Below are 19,101 nucleotides of genomic sequence, written 5' to 3' on the forward strand. Positions count from 1 at the left end.
ATTTAAGTTAAATAAATTAAATTATTTATAATTTTAAGTTTTTTATTAAATTTTTTTGGGGAAATTAAAATTAAAATTATGCATTTCAGTTTTTATAATTATAATTTTCTGTTTTCCATTAATTTTGTGAAAATTTCTTTATTTAGTATTGTTATCTAATAACTCTATTTTTTCAAATAATAACTATGTTTTCATTTTTAACATATAATTATGTGTAAAGTAAAATATATAAATCATCTAAGGTAGATGGAATATATTATTTTTATAATTTTTAGTTTTTATTAATTTTTTGGAAAAATTAAATCTTAAATTATTTATTTTAGTTTTCCCAATACTACTTTTTTTAAATTTTTATTAAAGATGAAAAACAATCCAAAAGTAGTCAATATATAGTTTTGTCAAACTAGGCACGGTTACACCTTCCTATCAGTGTGTATCGAACCATATCCACCAATACAATGTGATACAACCAAATGCAGAGGTGTATCATGCCGATACAAACTTGTGAGATACGTATCCAATTGTGGCATATCTTGTATCCATGACCATGGAACAGATATGATATGCCCCGTATTGGGAATATTGTATTGATACCTTAATCCTTGGTTAGAGTGCAACACACAAAGCTAAGGGAGAGGACAAATTGTGTTACCATGGGTGTAGTGGCTACAAGGGAAGCAGAAGACGTACATTGTAAAAGAGAGTCGTTATCTTTGTCGCTTGCAAACAAATTCATCCATCCCTTAATCTTCATGCTTGAATCTAGTTGTAGAGACTTGGATTCACAATGAACAATGGAGAACTCTCTCTACTTTGCATCAATAGCTGGGGCGAGGATTGTAAGAGGAAAGTAGTTCCTCTTCATCCTTCCAATGGACCTAGACTATCTTACGGTTCTTGAAAATTTTCATCGGTTAGGTTTTATTTTGAAAATTTGAGGAATAGTAGAGGGTAAATTTGATATTTCGTTTTTTTTGTTAGTGCTTAACGACGGTGTCAATTGTCAAAAAGCTTAAAGGTTCGTGAAGATAATATGTAAATGGTAAGGATAGAGTTAGTCAATTTCCTAAACCATAGGGGTACTTTAAGAAATTTGCATAGAAAAGAAAATTTCCACCTAACAAAAGTATATTAGGAACATCTCCCGTACTTATCATTCATTGGGAGATGTTCCCAGTACACGGTTGGGATGAGTTCACATATGTGCTCCACAAACACCCCACATGTACATCTCAACATGCATTGGGAATATCTCCCGTACTTATCATTCATTGGGAGATGTTCCCAATACACGGTTGGGATGAGTTCACATATGTGCCCCACAAACACCCCACATGTACATCTCAACATGCATTGGGAACATCTCCTGTACTTGTCATTAGGAGATGTTCTCAACCTCGAATTTGTGTCACACTGCCATGCACCCCACACGATAAGAGTGCGCCACACATCCAGATACATGATTTTAGCTCCAAAATGAGCCCAAACCCAATTTCCCCTACTCTTACTCCCGCCCTTATTCCGAGACTCAAGCCTGAGAAGCGAGAACCCCTTGAATCCCATTTTACTCCATCCATCTGAGCTCAAATTCTGCTCCCTCTTCGGCACTGGCAAGGGCTTTGGCCACTTCACCGTCGCGAGGTGCTTTCCAACTCTCTCATATCTTTTACTCTTTTTTTAGGGTTTGATTTTATTTGACATTTTTTTTTTCATTTCAAGATAGAGGAGGGGAGTTTAATCATCCACCACCGGCCATCTCCGGCGGCCACCGACAAGTGCATATCAAGTGGTGTTATTGTTCAAACATTTATCAATTTATTTCATTAATTTGTTATTGTTCAAACATTTACCAATTGATTCTTCTCTGATTCAGACATATAGAGATAGGGGGAGTGTGAATCCTATGACCAAGAAAGGGATAAGTACAGAAACACAAGGGTCTCGCCAATCTACCATGTACACACAAGATTAAACTCCCCTCCTCCGCCTTGAAATGAAAAAAAGAAAATGTCAAATAAAATCAAACCCTAAAACAAAAAGAGTGTAAAAGATATGAGAGAGTTGGAGAGCACCGCATGACGATGAAGTGGCCAGAGCACCTCATCGGATGGATGTAGGGGTGTCAATTGAACTGGATTTGGTCCAATCCGGTCTAGTCGAATGTGAGTTCATTACAATTGGACCTGGTTCAATCCAATCCAATGAATATTTTGGACCATTTTAGACCATTTTGGAATGGTCCAGAGACTGTCCAATCTGTTCAAATTCCTATTAATTTAGATTTGTTTCAACTCAAACCTGGTCCATTGACACCTATATTCTTATCTTCTATCAATGGACCGGATATTGGCTCAATCTAATATAAATTCATTATGGACGGACCAGTTCCAATCCAATATGTCATATTGGTTTGTCCAATCCATCCAAATTCAATATTTCTTATTGGTCCATCCAATCTATCCAAATGGATTTTGATTTGAACGGAGTCCAACCCAAAACCGGTCCATTGGCACGCCTAGATGGATGGAGTAGAACGGGGTTCAAGGGTTCTTGCTTCTTAGGCTCGAGTCTCGGAGTGATGGTGGGAGTAGAAATAGTGAAAATGGGGTTTGGGCTTGTTTTAGCTTCGCACGCAGGAAGTACGAAATCGTGCATCTGGACATGTGGCACACTCCTGTCGTGTGGGGCGCAGATTCGAACTCGATGTTCACAAATCATAATATACCGTTGAGATGTACTGTGGGACGTTTGTGGGGCGTTCTTTCTGGAGCGCAAATGTGAATTGGGTTGAGATGTGCTGTTGGACGTTTTTAGGACGCGCTGGGCGCAGATGTGAATTAAACTTTGTATCGACTGTTTAACAAATTGATAGTCATTGTGGCTCACCTCGAACTAATAAGCAAATGAGAAATGACGTCGTACACCCCAGATCACCGTACCTACAGCTAACAAAACGCGGTTTCTGGCTGTATTATCCTAATTAATATTGATTTAATTAAATATTTGTTAGTTGATTTGGATCTGAAATTTGAAGTATTAAAAACAAAATCAAGACAGACACACGAGCAACTTCAATTCAAGTATGAACCAACTTTTGGCAACACTGGATGTCTACTGTCTTTGAGTTCCACTCCTTCCAACCGACAACCAGAGAAGTTGGATGTACGGTTTTTGGTTAAATTATGCAAATCAAAGAATATTATTTTATTCAAATTGGACTATTATTAAATTATAAATGATGCAAAAGGACTCAAGTGCCCTTTTAAACTAAACTTCATCATTTGAATCACTTTGATCATTTTATTTCAATTTAATATTAATTTGAATGTGCATTATTATTAATATTTATAAAGTTTAAACTGTATTATAAATTTGAATTATATATCAATATATTATGATAATCTTTAGGTAAAATATTAAAATTATTCAATTAAATCAATAAAGATAATATACTTTTTGAATCATGTATTATTATTGTTGAATAACAAGTTTTTAAATAATAATATCTTCACTTTTTTGGGAGGGGATCGAGGGGTAAAGAAAGAACAAGTTCTACCAGTACCCTGAAACCAACCCTATAACCAAATTTGACAGGATAGGTTCTGATTCCAAAAATCGGAAACCAACCCTAGGTTTCAACTTATGCCTTGAAAATGAACCGAAACTGACCTATGCTCTCCCCTATTTTTATATCTCTTTTTATTCCCCATATATACTTCTTGTGCTCTATTGAGATACGATTTTGTAATTAAAGGTAAGGTCAGGGATATTTTGGTCATTTATGGTTGATAATAAAAGGGAAATTTGCACTTATTGGATGGAAGAAACATTTGGTTATTTCATGCTTTTAAAATAAGGGTATTTTGGTTACCAGGATATGGGACACGTGGAGGACTGTGATTGGAAAAGAAGTAAACTCCTTGCTTCAAGGAAGTTTCTCTGCTGCAAGGAATCTTGATGAGCAGCAGCAGCAGCTTGCTGTGTATAAGAGCTGTCACAAGCTAGCGTTGGTTCCCAACTCTCCATCTCCATCCATATTTTAGTTCATGGAACACAACGAATATAAATGAGCTGGTTCTTTAATGTCTAACAGATAATTTTATTTCTTATCATTAGTTGTTTATAGCTTAATTATTCTATAAGACAAACAGACAGAGAGGTACATCATAAGATTCTCTTTGCTGGCAATGTTGCAGATATGAAGCTGCTTAACCCAATAAAAATTTGGTTTAACCCATTTCTTTACTGTATGTGGATGTGTAATATTAAGTGGGTCGGGTTTTATCAACTATCATAGAATTAATTCAAATCCAGTTCATTTACTCTCTTCTCACTGTCTGTTCCAAGCGATGGTTTGGTTTGATATCATCCTCAACCAATTGATTCACAGATGCATTCAGTGTCAGGCCCAGATCGGATAAACAATCTGATTGGGACACTGGTTTATTAATCAGTGATCTAATTGTTCAACCCATAATAATCATCAAAACAACCGGGACCCAGAAAGCCCATTGACTCACCGTTTGCCAATTCTTCGACCATCTGATCTGATCTGGGTTTGACAAACACTGGTTCAAAGCATTGGGCCGGGTTAGTATATCAATCCAATCTTGATTCATTATTTCATTATATTCGGGCCTTACCTAAAAGTCCTGAACTGTTTGAAGTCCTTCAACCCGGTTTGTGACAAGCTCAAGCAGTTCTACATGAATAACTCCAATGGGTTCACGTACTATTGTACTCATGTTAATATCATATCAAGGTCCATTAATACAACTCACCATCTCAGCCATTAGAATAATCAAAATTTCCAGACGTGATAATTAAAATATTGAAATCGAGAAGCAGAAAACAACGGTGTAATTAGCAGGCACTTCCCCTCTATATATTAATAGCAAGTTCGCAACATAGAGAAGCAGAAAACAACCAGCTAGTGTATGTTCTCTCTTAGTTATTAGAGAACTTTAATTCAGTTCTTCACTAACAAAGAGAGAACTAGTCGAAGTATTTGTTTGTTTCCTCAGAGATCAAAAGATGATTGACGTAGCTGGTGTTTGCTACAGATTTATCAGTGATCTGAAACAAGCTTTCCGAGCCGAAAAGTCCAGCTCAATCGACCTCGATACGGAGCCTATGTCGAAGCCACAAAATTTGACGAGACTCGATGATTTGGCAGCTCGAGCGCTGACCGTAGTGTTTGGCATGGATACCAGAGGAAGAATCAAGAAGGACAAAGCTCGTCATGTGGTGGAGAAGCTTGGTTTGATAGGCCAGGACGAAGATGAGTCGGAGTTCGAGCTTCCCGGTGTGTCCGAGGATGAATTGCAAGCAGAAGAGCTTGTGGGTTGCACGGAGGAGGAAAGCTTGAGGGAGACGGAGCTGTTGCGCCAGGCCTTCACTGTTTTTGACGAGGATGGCGATGGGTTTATTGGAGCATTGGAGGTGAAGAGGGTATTGGAATGTTTGGGGTTGGCGAATGGGTTGGATCTTTCTGAGTTTGAGAGAATGGTTGATGTTGTGGATTTGAATTTTGACGGGAAGGTTGATTTTAGTGAGTTTGAGTTGATGATGATGGGAGAAAAGAAATGACCAAAAAGAGAAGAAATCCAAGAAAAGACGAGAAAAGAGAAACCTTGGCACCCGCATCCAAATTTCAAGCCTTTGATTGCTTATGTAAGCAAGGATATCTTGCCACGTGGTAAGATGGAAACCTAATGTATTGCGAAACTTCCTCAAATGTATATCTTTTCACGATAAGAAAAAAAAAACGAATTATGATTTTTTTTTTTTTAAGTTGAAAGGCAAAGAACTTTCTATCAATGAAAATTAATACATCTCGTTTAGCACCATATCCTGAGAAAGTCAGGGGTGGCTAGACCAGGTCATGGATTTGTTATGAGATATAGCATAATGGGCTGCCTTGTACAAGAACAAGATGTGTATTTACCGAGCAAGAGGTAAATGTTCCAAGGGAGCTCGAGTCTCCAACAGTCCAAGAAGATAGAATGAGAACTCCAAGGGGGATCTGTAGAGGGGTTGACAGCATCCACAACAATTTTTGCATCGCTTTCCACCATAATGAAATCCATTGACATTGTGAGCGAGCTGGAGACCTTCCAAGCAGTTTTACAGGAGAGGAAACACTGTATTTTAAAGCTCTTCCTACTATAAAAACACCTTTGTCATCTCTGATAATCACACCTATAGCAGCACTCCCTGGATTCCTAGCACCATCAATTTAAGAAAATTCTACGGTGGTTTGCCCTCTCTTGAGGAAGGGTCGCCACTCGGGGAGGGGAGCAATCCGGATCTACTTCCCACACAAACTCTGCCCATTTCTACCCATAACACACTACCCCGTGAATTAGGAATATCTCCCCCTGCATAATACTATATAGGAGGATGAGATATTCTCCTTTGTGGCTGCAATGTTATGTGGGTAGAATGATTTATTTTCAAAAATTACTCGATTTTTCATTTTCTAAATGAATCACATTGTAGCTATGCCTCTTACCATATAAGGCCCAGTTTGGAAGGAATACAAATGCAAATATGTTGTAGACGTTTGGTGTGGCTAAGGAATTCAACAACCACAATAACTATTGTCTTTTGGTATGACTGTTGTGACTCAATAGTCACAATTACTCCACCAAAACTGCTGCATTTATTTTGACTCCTCCACTTCTGCCCCTCCATTTTTTTTCGCCAGAATTTTAGGGACCATGTTCCCTATTTTCTTCTATAAAAAGGGTGCCTCCTGGGGGTAGTAGGTGCATGGAGATAGAGCATTAGAAAGCTGAAGAGATTGGGAGAACTCCATCACCATCTTCCAGCAAGTTCTGCTCATATTCTTTCACACCAGATCAAAGCATTCATCTATGCTTTTGAGTGCTTCAAGGTTTTGTTAAAGGCATTTCGGCACTAGTAAGGTGGTCAGTTTGTAGTTCTCTTATCAAGGACATGAATAAACAAGTTTTCTTTCTTCTCCCGTGGATGTAGGTCTCTTTGACTGAACCACGTAAACCTGGTGCCATCTTTACCTTTCTTTTGCTCTTATTATTTGCTTTATAATTCACATATTTCTCAATTTTTATCTTGTTTTCCATACTAATTAATCGGTAATTCAGGGTTTAAATCCTATCAAATTGGTATCAGAGCATTGTTTTTGGGATTATTGACTGATTAATTTTGTTACTTATGGCACCGATGAAGTTTGACATTGAGAAATTTGATCGATCTGTGAATTTTGACCTATGGAAGCTCAAGATGAGAGCGATTCTTATTCAGAACGGCTTGGAGAAAGCCTTGGTAGGACAAAAGATTAAGCCTGAATCCATGACTGATGAAAAATGGGAGGAGATTGATATGAAAGCCATGTCGGCTATTCATTTGTGCTTATTGAATGAGGTTCTTCATGAAGTTGCTAAAGAAACCTCTACAGCAGAATTGTGGCTCAAGTTGGAGTCACTCTATATAACAAAGAGTGTGACCAATCGGCTTCTGTTGAAAAGCAGAGTTAAGGACCTTTGTCTTCGGGAAGGTAACTCGATTAAAACCCATCTTGATGAGTTTTTCTCAATTGTCATGGATCTACAAAATATTGATGTTGTAATTGATGATGAAGATCTGGCTATCACTCTTTTATGTTATTTACATGCATCATATAAGCATTTTAGAGAGACCTCATTGTATGGGCGCGAGGAGATTACAGTTGAAGATGCAAATAATGCATTGTTACAACGTGAACTGATTGATAATCAACTGACCAATAACTCAAGTAACTCTACAACCGAGGGTCTCATTGTTCGTGGCAGGCCATCTGAAAGAAGTGGCAATAGTAAGTCAAAGGGTCGGTCTAAGTCAAAGCATCGTAATTTGACTTGCAACTACTGCAAAAATAAAGGTCATGTTAAGGCTGAATGTTTCAAGTTGCAAAATAAGCAGAAACATCAAGTAAGTGGTGACACAAAGAAAGATTCTCAAGCCGAAGCAAGTGTTGCGGCGGATGAGTCAGAGAATGATCTTCTGCTAATTGTAGATGCAGTTGCAAGGAAGGGTTCATAATGGATTATGGACTCAGGATGTTCTTACCACATGTGTCCCAACAAAAGTGCATTCTCCACATATGAGAATTTTGATGGTGGAGTTGTTTTGATGGGCAACAACGCAACTTGCAAGGTTGGGTTGCAGATATTCAGTTGAAGGTGGAGTTCTTAAGGTAACCAAAGGTGCTTTGGTAGTTATGAAAGCTAACAAGGTTGGTAGATTATATGTATTGCAGGGAAGTACTGTGATAGAATCTTCTGCTTTGGTCTCGTCATCCATGTCCGAGGAAGATCTTACAAAGATGTGGCATATGAGGCTTGAACATATGAGCGAGAAAGGGATGACTTCTTTAAGCAGGTGGGGCTTACTTTGTGGGCATGTCACAAGTACTCTTGAATTCTGTGAACATTGTGGTTTTGGTAAACACAAAAAGGTTAGCTTTGCCAAAGGGGTACATAGGACCAAAGGTACACTTGATTACATCCATTCATGTTTATGGGGCCCTTTTTGTGTTTCTTCGAAGGGTGGAGCAAATGATCTTCTAACATTCATCGATGATTTCTCCAAAAAGGTACGGGTGTATTTTCTCAAAAATAAAAATGATGTGTTTGGAGTCTTCTTGCAGTGGAAAACTATGATCGAGAGGCAGACAGGGAGGCAAATTAAAAGGTTGAGGACTGATAATGGGCTCGAGTTTTGTAAGTCTGACTTTACAAATTATTGTTTGAAGGAAGGTATCGTTAGTCACCGCACCTATGTTGGTCGACCACAACAGAACGGTGTGGCAGAGCGGATGAACCACACACTCTTGGAAAGGGCTCATTGCATGTTGTCTAATGCAAGTTTGGATAAGTCTTTTTGGGTCGAGGCAATTTCCACGACAACCTATTTGGTGAACCGATCTCCGCATTCAGCTCTCAAGGCTAAGACTCCATTTGAGATTTGGTCAGGTGCTCCTACTGACTATTATTCTTTAAGAATTTTTTGTTGTCCTGCTTATACTTATGTTAATGATCGAAAGTTAACTATCTTTGTGGGCTATGGCTCCGGTGTAAAGGGTTACAAGTTGTATTGCCCTTTGAGCAAGAAAATCATTATTAGCCGTGATGTTATATTTGATGAATCACACATGTTATCTCCAAGGAAGGAGGATTCTGTTTCTGGTGATTCAGTTACATCACAGGATGCCCAAATGCAAGTGGAGGTGGAGGCCAGCCCATCTTCACAGCCTTCTCAGTCTATTTCAGATGAGCCGGTCACATTGGGTGATGTTCAGCCCAGTCAGGAGTCGCATACTATTGCCAAAGATAGACCGAGGTGACATATAAGACCACTAAGGAGATTTGATGATTGCGTATCTTATGCATTGACCGTCGCTTGTAAGATAGAAGGCACTACCAATCCAACCGCTTACGATAAAGCCATATCTAGTCCGTAGAGTGGTAAGTGGTTAGTTGCCATGGAAGAGGAGATTGCATCTCTCGAAAAGAATTGGACATGGGAACTTGTATCGCCACCACCCAAGAAGAAAATTGTTGGGTGCAAGTGGGTCTACAAGACTAAGGAGGGTATTCCTGGTGTTGAGGATGCTCGACACAAAGCAAGGTTGGCACAGGGTTTCAGTCAAGTTGCAGGTATTGACTATACCGAAGTCTTCTCCCCTGTTGTTAAACATGCTTCTATTCGTACCTTGCTTGCTTTGGTAAGTATGCATGACATGGAATTAGAGCAGTTAAATGTTAAAATTGCATTTTTGCATGGTGATTTGAAAGAGAAGATTTATATGAAATAACCATATGGTTTTGTTGTGGAAGGAAAGGAAGACCACATTTGCTTGTTGAAGAAGTCTCTGTATGGCCTTAAGCAGTCTCCAAGGCAGTGGTATAAGTGCTTTGACGCTTTTATGACTTCTAATGGTTAATCCAGGAGTGCCTTTGACAGTTGTGTCTATTTCAGGAAGCTCTCTGATGATTCATTTGTTTATCAGTTATTATATGTTGATGACATGCTCATTGCTTCTAAGAATAAGTCTGAAATTGTGAAGTTGAAGTCTCTCTTAAACAGTGAGTTCGAGATGAAGAATTTGGGTCCAGCGAAGAAAATTCTGGGTATGAAGATTATTCATGATCGTGAGAACGAGAAATTGTTTCTCAATCAGTAGAACTATATTGAGAAAGTTCTTGATCGTTTTGGCATGTTAGATGCCAAACCTGTCTCCACTCCTATAGTAGCTCATTTCAAATTGTCGGCGAAGTAGTCACCGAAGTCTAATGAGGAGAAGGTATATATGGCTCGTGTGTCTTACTCTAGTGCTGTTGGTAGCATAATGTATGCTATGGTATGCTCACGTCCAGATATTGCTCAGGCTGTCAGTGTTGTGAGCCGTTATATGTCCTATCCAGGAAAGGTTCATTGGGAAGCAGTGAAGTGGATGCTTAGGTATTTAAGAGGTACATTTGATTTCTGCCTTACGTTTGGAAGATCCACAGAGAAGTTTGTCGGTTATTGTGATTCTGATTATGTTGGAGATCTTGATCGGAGGAGATCTCTCATTGGCTATTGTTTCACTTTGGCTAGTACCTCTATTAGCAGGAAAGATTCACTTCAGTCAACTGTTGCTTTGTCTACAACTGAAGCTGAGTATATGGCGGTGGTTGATGCCGCTAAGGAAGCTTTATGGTTGCGAAATCTGCTTGGTGAACTCACAGGTAGTCAGGAGGCTACAGTGATCTATTGTGATAGTCAGAATGCCATACATCTGACTCATGACCAGATGTTTCATGAGAGGACCAAGCACATTGATGTACGTTATCACTTTGTTCGTGATATTGTTGAGAATGGTCGTGTTATGGTCAACAAAATAGCTTCCGCTAAGAATCCTGCAGATATGTTGACAAAGCCATTACCATCATCCAAGTTTGATGCTTGCATCAACTTGGTGGGTCTTGTCTCATTTGATGCTTGAAGCCCTTAGGGCATTTGGAGAGGAAGATTTGCTGTTTGAATTCTCGCCAAGGTGGAGATTGTAGACGTTTGGTGTGGCTAAGGAATTCAACAACCACAATAACTATTGTCTTTTGGTATGACTGCTATGACTCAACAGTCACAATTACTCCACCAAAACTGCTGCATTTATTTTGACTCCTCCACTTCTGCCCCTCCATTTTTTTCACCAAAATTTTAAGGACCATGTTCCCTATTTTCTTCTATAAAAAGGGTGCCTCCTGGGGGTAGTAGGTGCATGGAGAGAGAGCATTAGAAAGCTGAAGAGATTGGGAGAACTCCATTGCCATCTTCCAGCAAGTTCTGCTCCTATTCTGTTTGGGATTGGTTTTTTATCCTTCTTCACTGCTTCCATTAAGGGATCTTTCACACCAGATCAAAGTAGTCATCTATGCTTTTGAGTGCTTCAAGGCTTTGTTAAAGGCATTTTGGCACTACTAAGGTGGTCAGTTTGTAGTTCTCTTATCAAGGACATGAATAAACAAGTTTTCTTTCTTCTCCCGTGGATGTAGGTCTCTTTGACCGAACCACGTAAATCTGGTGCCATCTTTACCTTTCTTTTGCTCTTATTATTTGCTTTATAATTCACATATTTCTCAATTATTTTTTTGTTTGCCATACTAATTAATCGGTAATTCAGAGTTTAAATCCTATCATATGTAGAGTGCAAAGTTATGTATTTTGTATGTATTTATACTGAACATATTATTTGTATTTGTACTCCTTCCTAACTGAGCATAAGGTTTAGTTTGAAAAGAATACAAATGCAAATATCTACAATACAAATTCATAGAAAATAATACAAAATACAAGGTTTTACACTTTACGTATTTGTATAGTCTAAGCCTAAGGAATAATACCAATATAAGCTAGATTGTCCATCGATGTGCCTCCATTCATGGATCCAATCTCTAAGATTATAGTGTTGCAACTGGTCCACATGTAGGCCCAACATACCAAACTACTAAAACCACCATTGTGTTATTTTAATATTTTCACAAAGTGGTCCACAATAGCCCGCCCAACGAATCATCTTTTTACAATCATTTCAAACTCAATGACACAACTTGTCACTTATGTGGTGATAATGAAGAGTCTATAGAGCATATTTTGTTGTATTTCCCCATGGTTCAACCGGTGTGGTTTGGATATCTTATGAACTTGAGAACTGAGGTTTAGTCTCATCGTAGCATAGTTGATTGGATTGTCTGTTGGTGGGAATTAGAGCACGAGACAAACAACCCTTACTTCCTATTTAAGGCCACACTCCTTTGGGCTTTGGTTAATTTGGAGGCATCGAAATGAACATATCTTTGATCACAAAAACTTCAACCACCAAGCCATAATTATGCAATCTCAAGCAGTGAGTGGTTTCTTTTTACAATTTCAGGATTCCTCAAACAATATGTGGGGGTACAATCGAGCCGAGTCGAGCCAAACATTGGCATGTCTCGACTCGGCTTGATTAAAATACCATTAGGTTCGAGTTCAAGCTCAAGTTTGACTTAAACTACATTTTTTGATTCGAGTTCGGCTCGATTAAATATTCAATGAGCTCGAGTTTGACTTGAAAGCTTGAAAATAAATATATTGTATATTTTAATATCTTATAATATATAATATATGTATGTATGTATGTATTAATCGAGCTAAGCTTACAAGCTTTAAACCCAACTTTTTATTGGTTGAGCTCGAGTTACCCCAAGGTTTGAACTCGAATCGAGCTCGATAAGAATCAAAATCAAATCAAGTCTAATCGAATTCCAGCCTAAACTGTTCAATTAGAACTCAATTCGATTGCAGCCTTACAGTAATGTTTTAAATTGTTGTGCACAAAGTGTTTGTTGTCTAAACCACCTAGTGGATGGTTGAAATTGAATATTGATGGAGCATTGGGGGTAGATAAAGTTGGAGCTGGAATTATTATTAGAGATTGACCAGTGGGGCGATCTTGTTTACTCTTGAGTTGTTTGTATTCCTTGTGGCACCCCTATTCAAGTTGAAGTTGTAGCCTTTCTCCAATGAGTGGAATTTGCACTTAGATTTGCAATTAACTAATGTGGCTTTTGAAGGCAATGCAAAACAAGTTATTGACTTTCTGTTGGTGGAGTCTTTATCTCCACTGTGGTGTATTAACACTATAATTGTAGATTGCAATGGGCTTCTTAATTGTCTACAATCATTCTTAGTAAATCATACCAAGAGAGAAGCTAATATGGCTGTCCATAAAATTGTTAAGTTTGCATTTCTTTTTAACTCTATTACTACTTGGTCTGTTTCCCTGTCTTTTTGACTGCCACTGTATTTTCTGAAAGTTCCAACTGAGATGATTGAAAGCCTCTTTTTGAACTAAAAAACTAATAAATTATACCTTACCTTTCCATAAATAAAAACTAGTATGTTACTAGTTTATTATCAAAGGGGCGTTATTATTATTTTTTTTTGGATTTTGAGAGAGGGGAAAGTTGGTCAATGTGATTTTGGTTCCCATTGACCAAAAATCCTATGTTCATTTTTCAAATTAAGTAGGAACTAGAGAAAGTTTATTTTCCTGTGTATCACTTACCTGAGTAAATGATACCCATCTCTTAGATGGGTAATTAAGTTTCCCACCTAGGGGGAAAGTTGCTAACACTTGAATGTGGCAAAAATGCCCCTTTTAATAATGGATTTTTAGGACTAAAATGGTCATTACCCTATTTACATGACAAATAAAAGAACATGGGTAAATGCACTTACCCGAGTAAGTGTTTTTTAGGAAAAACTTGCTCAGATAATTGCATTTACCTGGGTAAATAACTTACCAAAAAACGAATAGGATCCAATAAGAATCTATTGGTAAGAAGGAATGGTGCAGAAGGCTGTTTGGAGAGCTTTGTTGTCAACAACTCAATTGAGTGTATTTTCCTCCAATTTATTAAGAAATTTTAAACTTTTTGGCCAAGCAAAAGCTGAAAAAGTGTTATACCTAAGATAATTGTTAGTATGGTTTGAGGTGGTTTGAGGACTGAAGGTCAACCTTGCTAAAAGTAAGATGATGCATTCCAAGAAGTGGAAAATCGAGCTAAGATTGTAGATTTCTTAGGTTATAAATCAGGATATTTACCCTCCAAGTATTTGGGTCTATTGTTGGGGTCAAATGCACCTCAAAAAAGCATATGGGCCTCGGTGGTGGAGAAGGTGAATAACTAATTGGCCTCTTGGAAAGGAAATTACCTTTCACAAGGAGATAAACTAACCTTCATTAGAAAGTGTTTACTCTAGTATCCCATAGAACTTTATGTCCCTGTTCCCTACACCAGCACCAATTGCCATGAAGATTAAAAATGCTATGAAGATTTCTTATGGATTGGCTAGAAGGATTATCAGATATATCATTTCAAAAATTTTGAGCAAACTTGCAAACCCTTAAATAGGGTTGTTTCGGAGATTTTCTCATGAACCATATGATATGTGGAGGATTATTATTGCACTAAATTACGGTATTCATGATAATGGCTGGGATGCAGCTAAGTTTGAGCGTCCTAATGGGTGTGGTGTTTGGAAAGGAATGTATAAAGCTTGCACTCTTTTGTTGGCTGTAATTTGCTGGTCCGTTTGTACTGAAAGGAATCAGAGTATATTTGATCAAAAGAAAAATTAAGATTATGTTTTGATTAAAACAAATCTTTGGTAACCTTAAAGGATGATCAAGTAAGAAGTAGCACTTCAATGTTGATCTTCTCTCTTGATCTTTTTTGGATGTTGAGTTTTATGTTCATATGCGCAAAAGCTTTTTGTATAGTCAACTTTGGTTATTCGAGTCGCAACCAAGCGCCAATGCCTAGGCTGCCTATGTACCCCTTTGTGAGGGATCAGAGCAGTCGTAGTTCTTAAATTTGATTACATATTTTAGTTAGGCTTTGAGGGATATTGTTCGAATTAGATCTTGGATGTTGATTTCGGGAAAAGTGCAATTGTTCATTGAGTGCCTTCGTCCTTGGTGATAAAAATAACACTTGCCTAATTTGAAGCTCTTTGGTAGGGAATTAGTAATTGGTTTAGGTGACAAAGGTATCCTTAATCAATTGAGACTACCAAGGGAGGGAAGTGAATCGTCTCTTGACTCTTCTAGTTAAAGTTCGATGTTTCTGTATTGAAGGGAAAGGTTAATGTATGGTGGCAACTATAGTAGGCTCTTTGATCTCAACTAGTAGATTTATGAATGCTAGAGGGATTTTCCTATGGAATTTTGGATATGGGCTTGGGGACAACTAGATCCATCGTACTTGTGAAATTTTGGGATTTTAACATTTTTAGGCCTGTCAAAGTCAGAGTTAGGGGATAAAGCATTGAACTCGATTATTTCTTCTGGTGGGTAGTTGATGAGAGACTTGCTCCATGACGATCCTAAAAAGGTTTTTTATGGTTTAAGAGGGGTTTGAACTTTTGTTTGATTTGTATTGTGTCTTTTTGTTTTACTCTGTTTTAGACATTTTAAAGTTAGTTGTCTCAAGGGAAAATGTATCAATATAGGTTGTAGGCTTCTAACAAGTGGGAATAGACTAATGCGAACTAAGGGCTTGTATTAGTGGTGCAATATGTGTGACATGCGATATGCTTAGGCAAGACAACAGAAAACCACGACAAAACCGACCTGTCCCTAATATGCACCTAGAGCTATTGAGGTTGCTATGACTTGGCTAACTAGATATTGGATCCTAAGTAAGAATGGGTCGAGGTTAAACCTGACTCGTGAGGGTATATGGTGCTTTGGGTGAGATTGAGATAATAGACTTGGTGTGAAGTGTTAGGGTTGTCAATTCTATGGTGGCTGCTGATTGAAAGAATCCAAAGAAGGCTAGATGTGTAGGTGATTAGATAGGATGGCTTCCTTAGAGTGGGTCAAGGGAACCTAACAAGGATGTGAAAGAAAGAAAGAATCTATGGTCAATTAGAATAGGTCATGCAAAGGGAATGTCTTAAATTAGTGGAACTCTGTCGAAAATTAAAAAGCATTTAGAAAGTACAATGTTTAAAGAAGCTTTGAAAAATCTTTTGGGGTTTGAGGAATTTAATTAACTTTGTTGGTTTCGATAAAATTACAAGAGGATTCATGGACTTTGGTGCTTTCTCATGTTTGTGGAATGCTGAATTTTGCAATTGACTTGAAATTATGTGAGTGAGGATTTGATAAAGAGACTTTACTCATAATCCTTACATTAGAATCTCCTGGTTTGATAATGGGCCTCTCCTTTATTGTGTTTTTGTTGACTTGATAGTTATTATGAGTTAGATATGGGGATTTGATGCTATTTGATACATTTGTTCTCATTTTATTATTATTAATTTTGGAACTAGTGGTGTAATTAAAATACTCTTGGGTTTTCGATAAGATTAAATCTTGAAGGAAATGCCGAGAGTAATTAGCTCCTGTACCGTGTTTGTGAAATAGCAACCTTTTTGATGTTGCTTCCTAAGAGTAAATTCATTGGGTAAAACGTCTACATAGTTTAAAGAAGAGCAAGAAAAATATTTGAGCTCGAGAGTTTATAAAGGTTCATGAGAATGTCTTTTTTGATACTAGTTAAGGGAATATCAATTCCTACACCAAATGTGTACCTACTTGACATCGCAGAGTTTTGAAGGTATGACGGTCTAAGTGGCCTTTTGATGTTATTTCTCAAGAGTAATTCATAGAACCAAACATCTATTTGGCCTAAGTTCAGTTAAGGGAATGAAGTATCTTTCAGTATTGGTTAAGGGATGATTAGATCCTTTACCATACGTATCTACTAGATCCTCTCGGAGATTGAATACTTAGAATGGGTCATGGTGGAGCTTTGATAGAGTTAGGTACCTACTTAGCCAAGAGATGGTCACAAGATACAAGAGACCCCAAAAAGAATGACCTTTCGATGCTACTTTGTAAGAGCTAAGCTCATAGAGTCATGCATCTATTTATCCAAGAGATGGACATAGAATAGATGATTAAAGGGGTCAAAAGTGGCCTTTTGATACTACTTCTCAAGAGCCGAGTTCATAGAGTCATGCATCTACTTAGCCAAGAAATGGACATGGGACAAATAATGAAAGAGGTCAAGATGACCGTTTGATGCTACCTCTCAAGAACTAAGCTCATAGAGTCATGCATCTACTTAGCCAAGAGATGGACATAGGACAAATGATTAAGGGGATAAAAAGTGACCATTTGATGCTACCTCTCAAGAGCTGAGCTTATAGAGTCTACAAAAGCCTAGAGTCAGAAGATGGTCATTTTAAATGAGAGTTTTAGATTCTGATAATTGTAGTTTTGATTTTGATCTTAATTCCTAGATTTCTTGTCCTTAAATTTTTTATTATTGTAGTTTGAATCTTATATAAAACTTATAGATCTGATTTTGATTTTTTTTTTCAATTGTTTTTGATCGTTTTTATCTTACATTTGGAAATTTAGGCCTAGGTGTTACTTGGGATAGGTTGAATCTTACTTGGGATCTAGTTTAGACTTAGACTTGGCTTTTATGGTGTTTTAATGTATTTTAATGAAATTCAAATCTTCTTCTTTGTTGTTTTAATGTCTTTTTTTTCTATGTAAACTAGATGAGATAGAACCATGAAGTTTGCTTTCCTTCTCGTTTTCATAGAACCATGAGATAGAACCATGTGCATTATTTTCTTTTTCTTTTCTTCCTTGACTTACTCATTCAGGATTGCTGGCTATTTGAGGTTAAAAATTTGTTTGTCTTGCATCTATGTTCTCAGGGAATTGTACAATGAACTTGTTTCAAGTTTTATTGGCCATTGGAGTTATAACTACTAATCATCAAAACATAATTTTAGATAAACAAAGTGATCTCTAGTCTATCATAACCTATAACGGGCTCAATGTGCTAGATCTATTGGATTGTTTCATAAGATGATAGGGGCGTCATAGACCGATATAGGAGGGGCCTATTCTAAAATGGAAGACTCTCCCACGGTACCTTGGAGTTCACGGATATGATGGGTAAGCACTTACTGGAAATAAATGTTGAACCTAAAATGACAATGAACCTTATTTGACAAAGGTCAAAGGGAAAACTCATGAGATGAGTGGATGTGATCATTCACAGAAGGTGGTTAGGTAATGCAGCTGAAATAGTTGGCTCCGTGCACTCTATGTGGTTTCCCACATTTCCAGAGACATAGTTCGCAGTCTTCGTCACTGAGATAGGAGGGAAATCTCAAAGATGAACAAATGGAAATGGAACATAGATTAAAAGCCATATCTATGTAGATAACATCAATTAAATCAGGTTGTGGACTAATATTTGCTTTGCCTTTTATTAGAAATGGCAAACGAACAATTTGCCAAACTGTTGGACGATAACAAGCTTAGGGGCCCAAATTACGCTGACTGGTTTCATAACCTTGTGCTGGTTCTGACGTCCGAAAAATTGGACAAAATTGCTAAAAACCCTACTCCAGATTGTCCGGGTAATAAGGCTTTTGAAGCCCGCAGGAGGGAATATCAAGAATGGGATGAGAAAAACTCTCTTACCCGGTACTACATCATAGCTTCCTTAGACAATCAGATACAATGACAGTTCGATCAGATCGAAGTGCCCAAGGATATCTTGAATAGTCTAAGGACAATGTATGAAGAGCAGAATCATTCTTCTCGTCAGAAGGTCCTAAAGCAGTTTATGACCACACAAATGTCCAGAAACCAGCTAATTCATGACCATTGTCTTAAGATGGTGGGATATATCAATGAACTGGAGGCTCTTGGATCTGGGCTACATCATGTCACCAAAGTTAATGCCATCCTAAACTCTTTGACAGCTTCCTTCAATCAGTTCATAATGAATTACAATATGAACAAGCTAAATGTTAGTTTTCAGGAACTCAGCAATATGTTGCAGAGGGCCAGAGAACTGATAAAGAAGGATGAGCCCATAGCCATGTTTGTTGATGGTGGCAAATCGGGCAAGAAGAAGAGGAAGGCAAAGAGGAAACCTCAGAAGAAAACTAGCAAGCATAAAAGGCAGAAGAAAGACAAGGCATCAGATGCCTGAGTGGAGCTCAAGC

General features: G+C 37.8%; 1 protein-coding gene across 1 annotated transcript; it reads left to right on the forward strand.

Annotated features, from left to right (window-relative positions):
- The first annotated feature begins 4,922 nt into the window (after positions 1 to 4,922).
- On the forward strand, positions 4,923 to 5,780 carry LOC104601563 (calmodulin-like protein 3). The gene has a single exon (XM_010264941.3). The coding sequence runs from the start codon at positions 5,035 to 5,037 to the stop codon at positions 5,587 to 5,589; it is 555 nt and encodes a 184-aa protein (XP_010263243.1). The 5' UTR covers positions 4,923 to 5,034; the 3' UTR covers positions 5,590 to 5,780.
- The last annotated feature ends 13,321 nt before the right edge of the window (positions 5,781 to 19,101 follow it).

The sequence above is a fragment of the Nelumbo nucifera genome, chromosome 8 (genome assembly GCF_055504915.1).
Source record: "Nelumbo nucifera cultivar China Antique chromosome 8, China Antique-T2T, whole genome shotgun sequence".
Taxonomy (NCBI): Eukaryota; Viridiplantae; Streptophyta; class Magnoliopsida; order Proteales; family Nelumbonaceae; genus Nelumbo; species Nelumbo nucifera.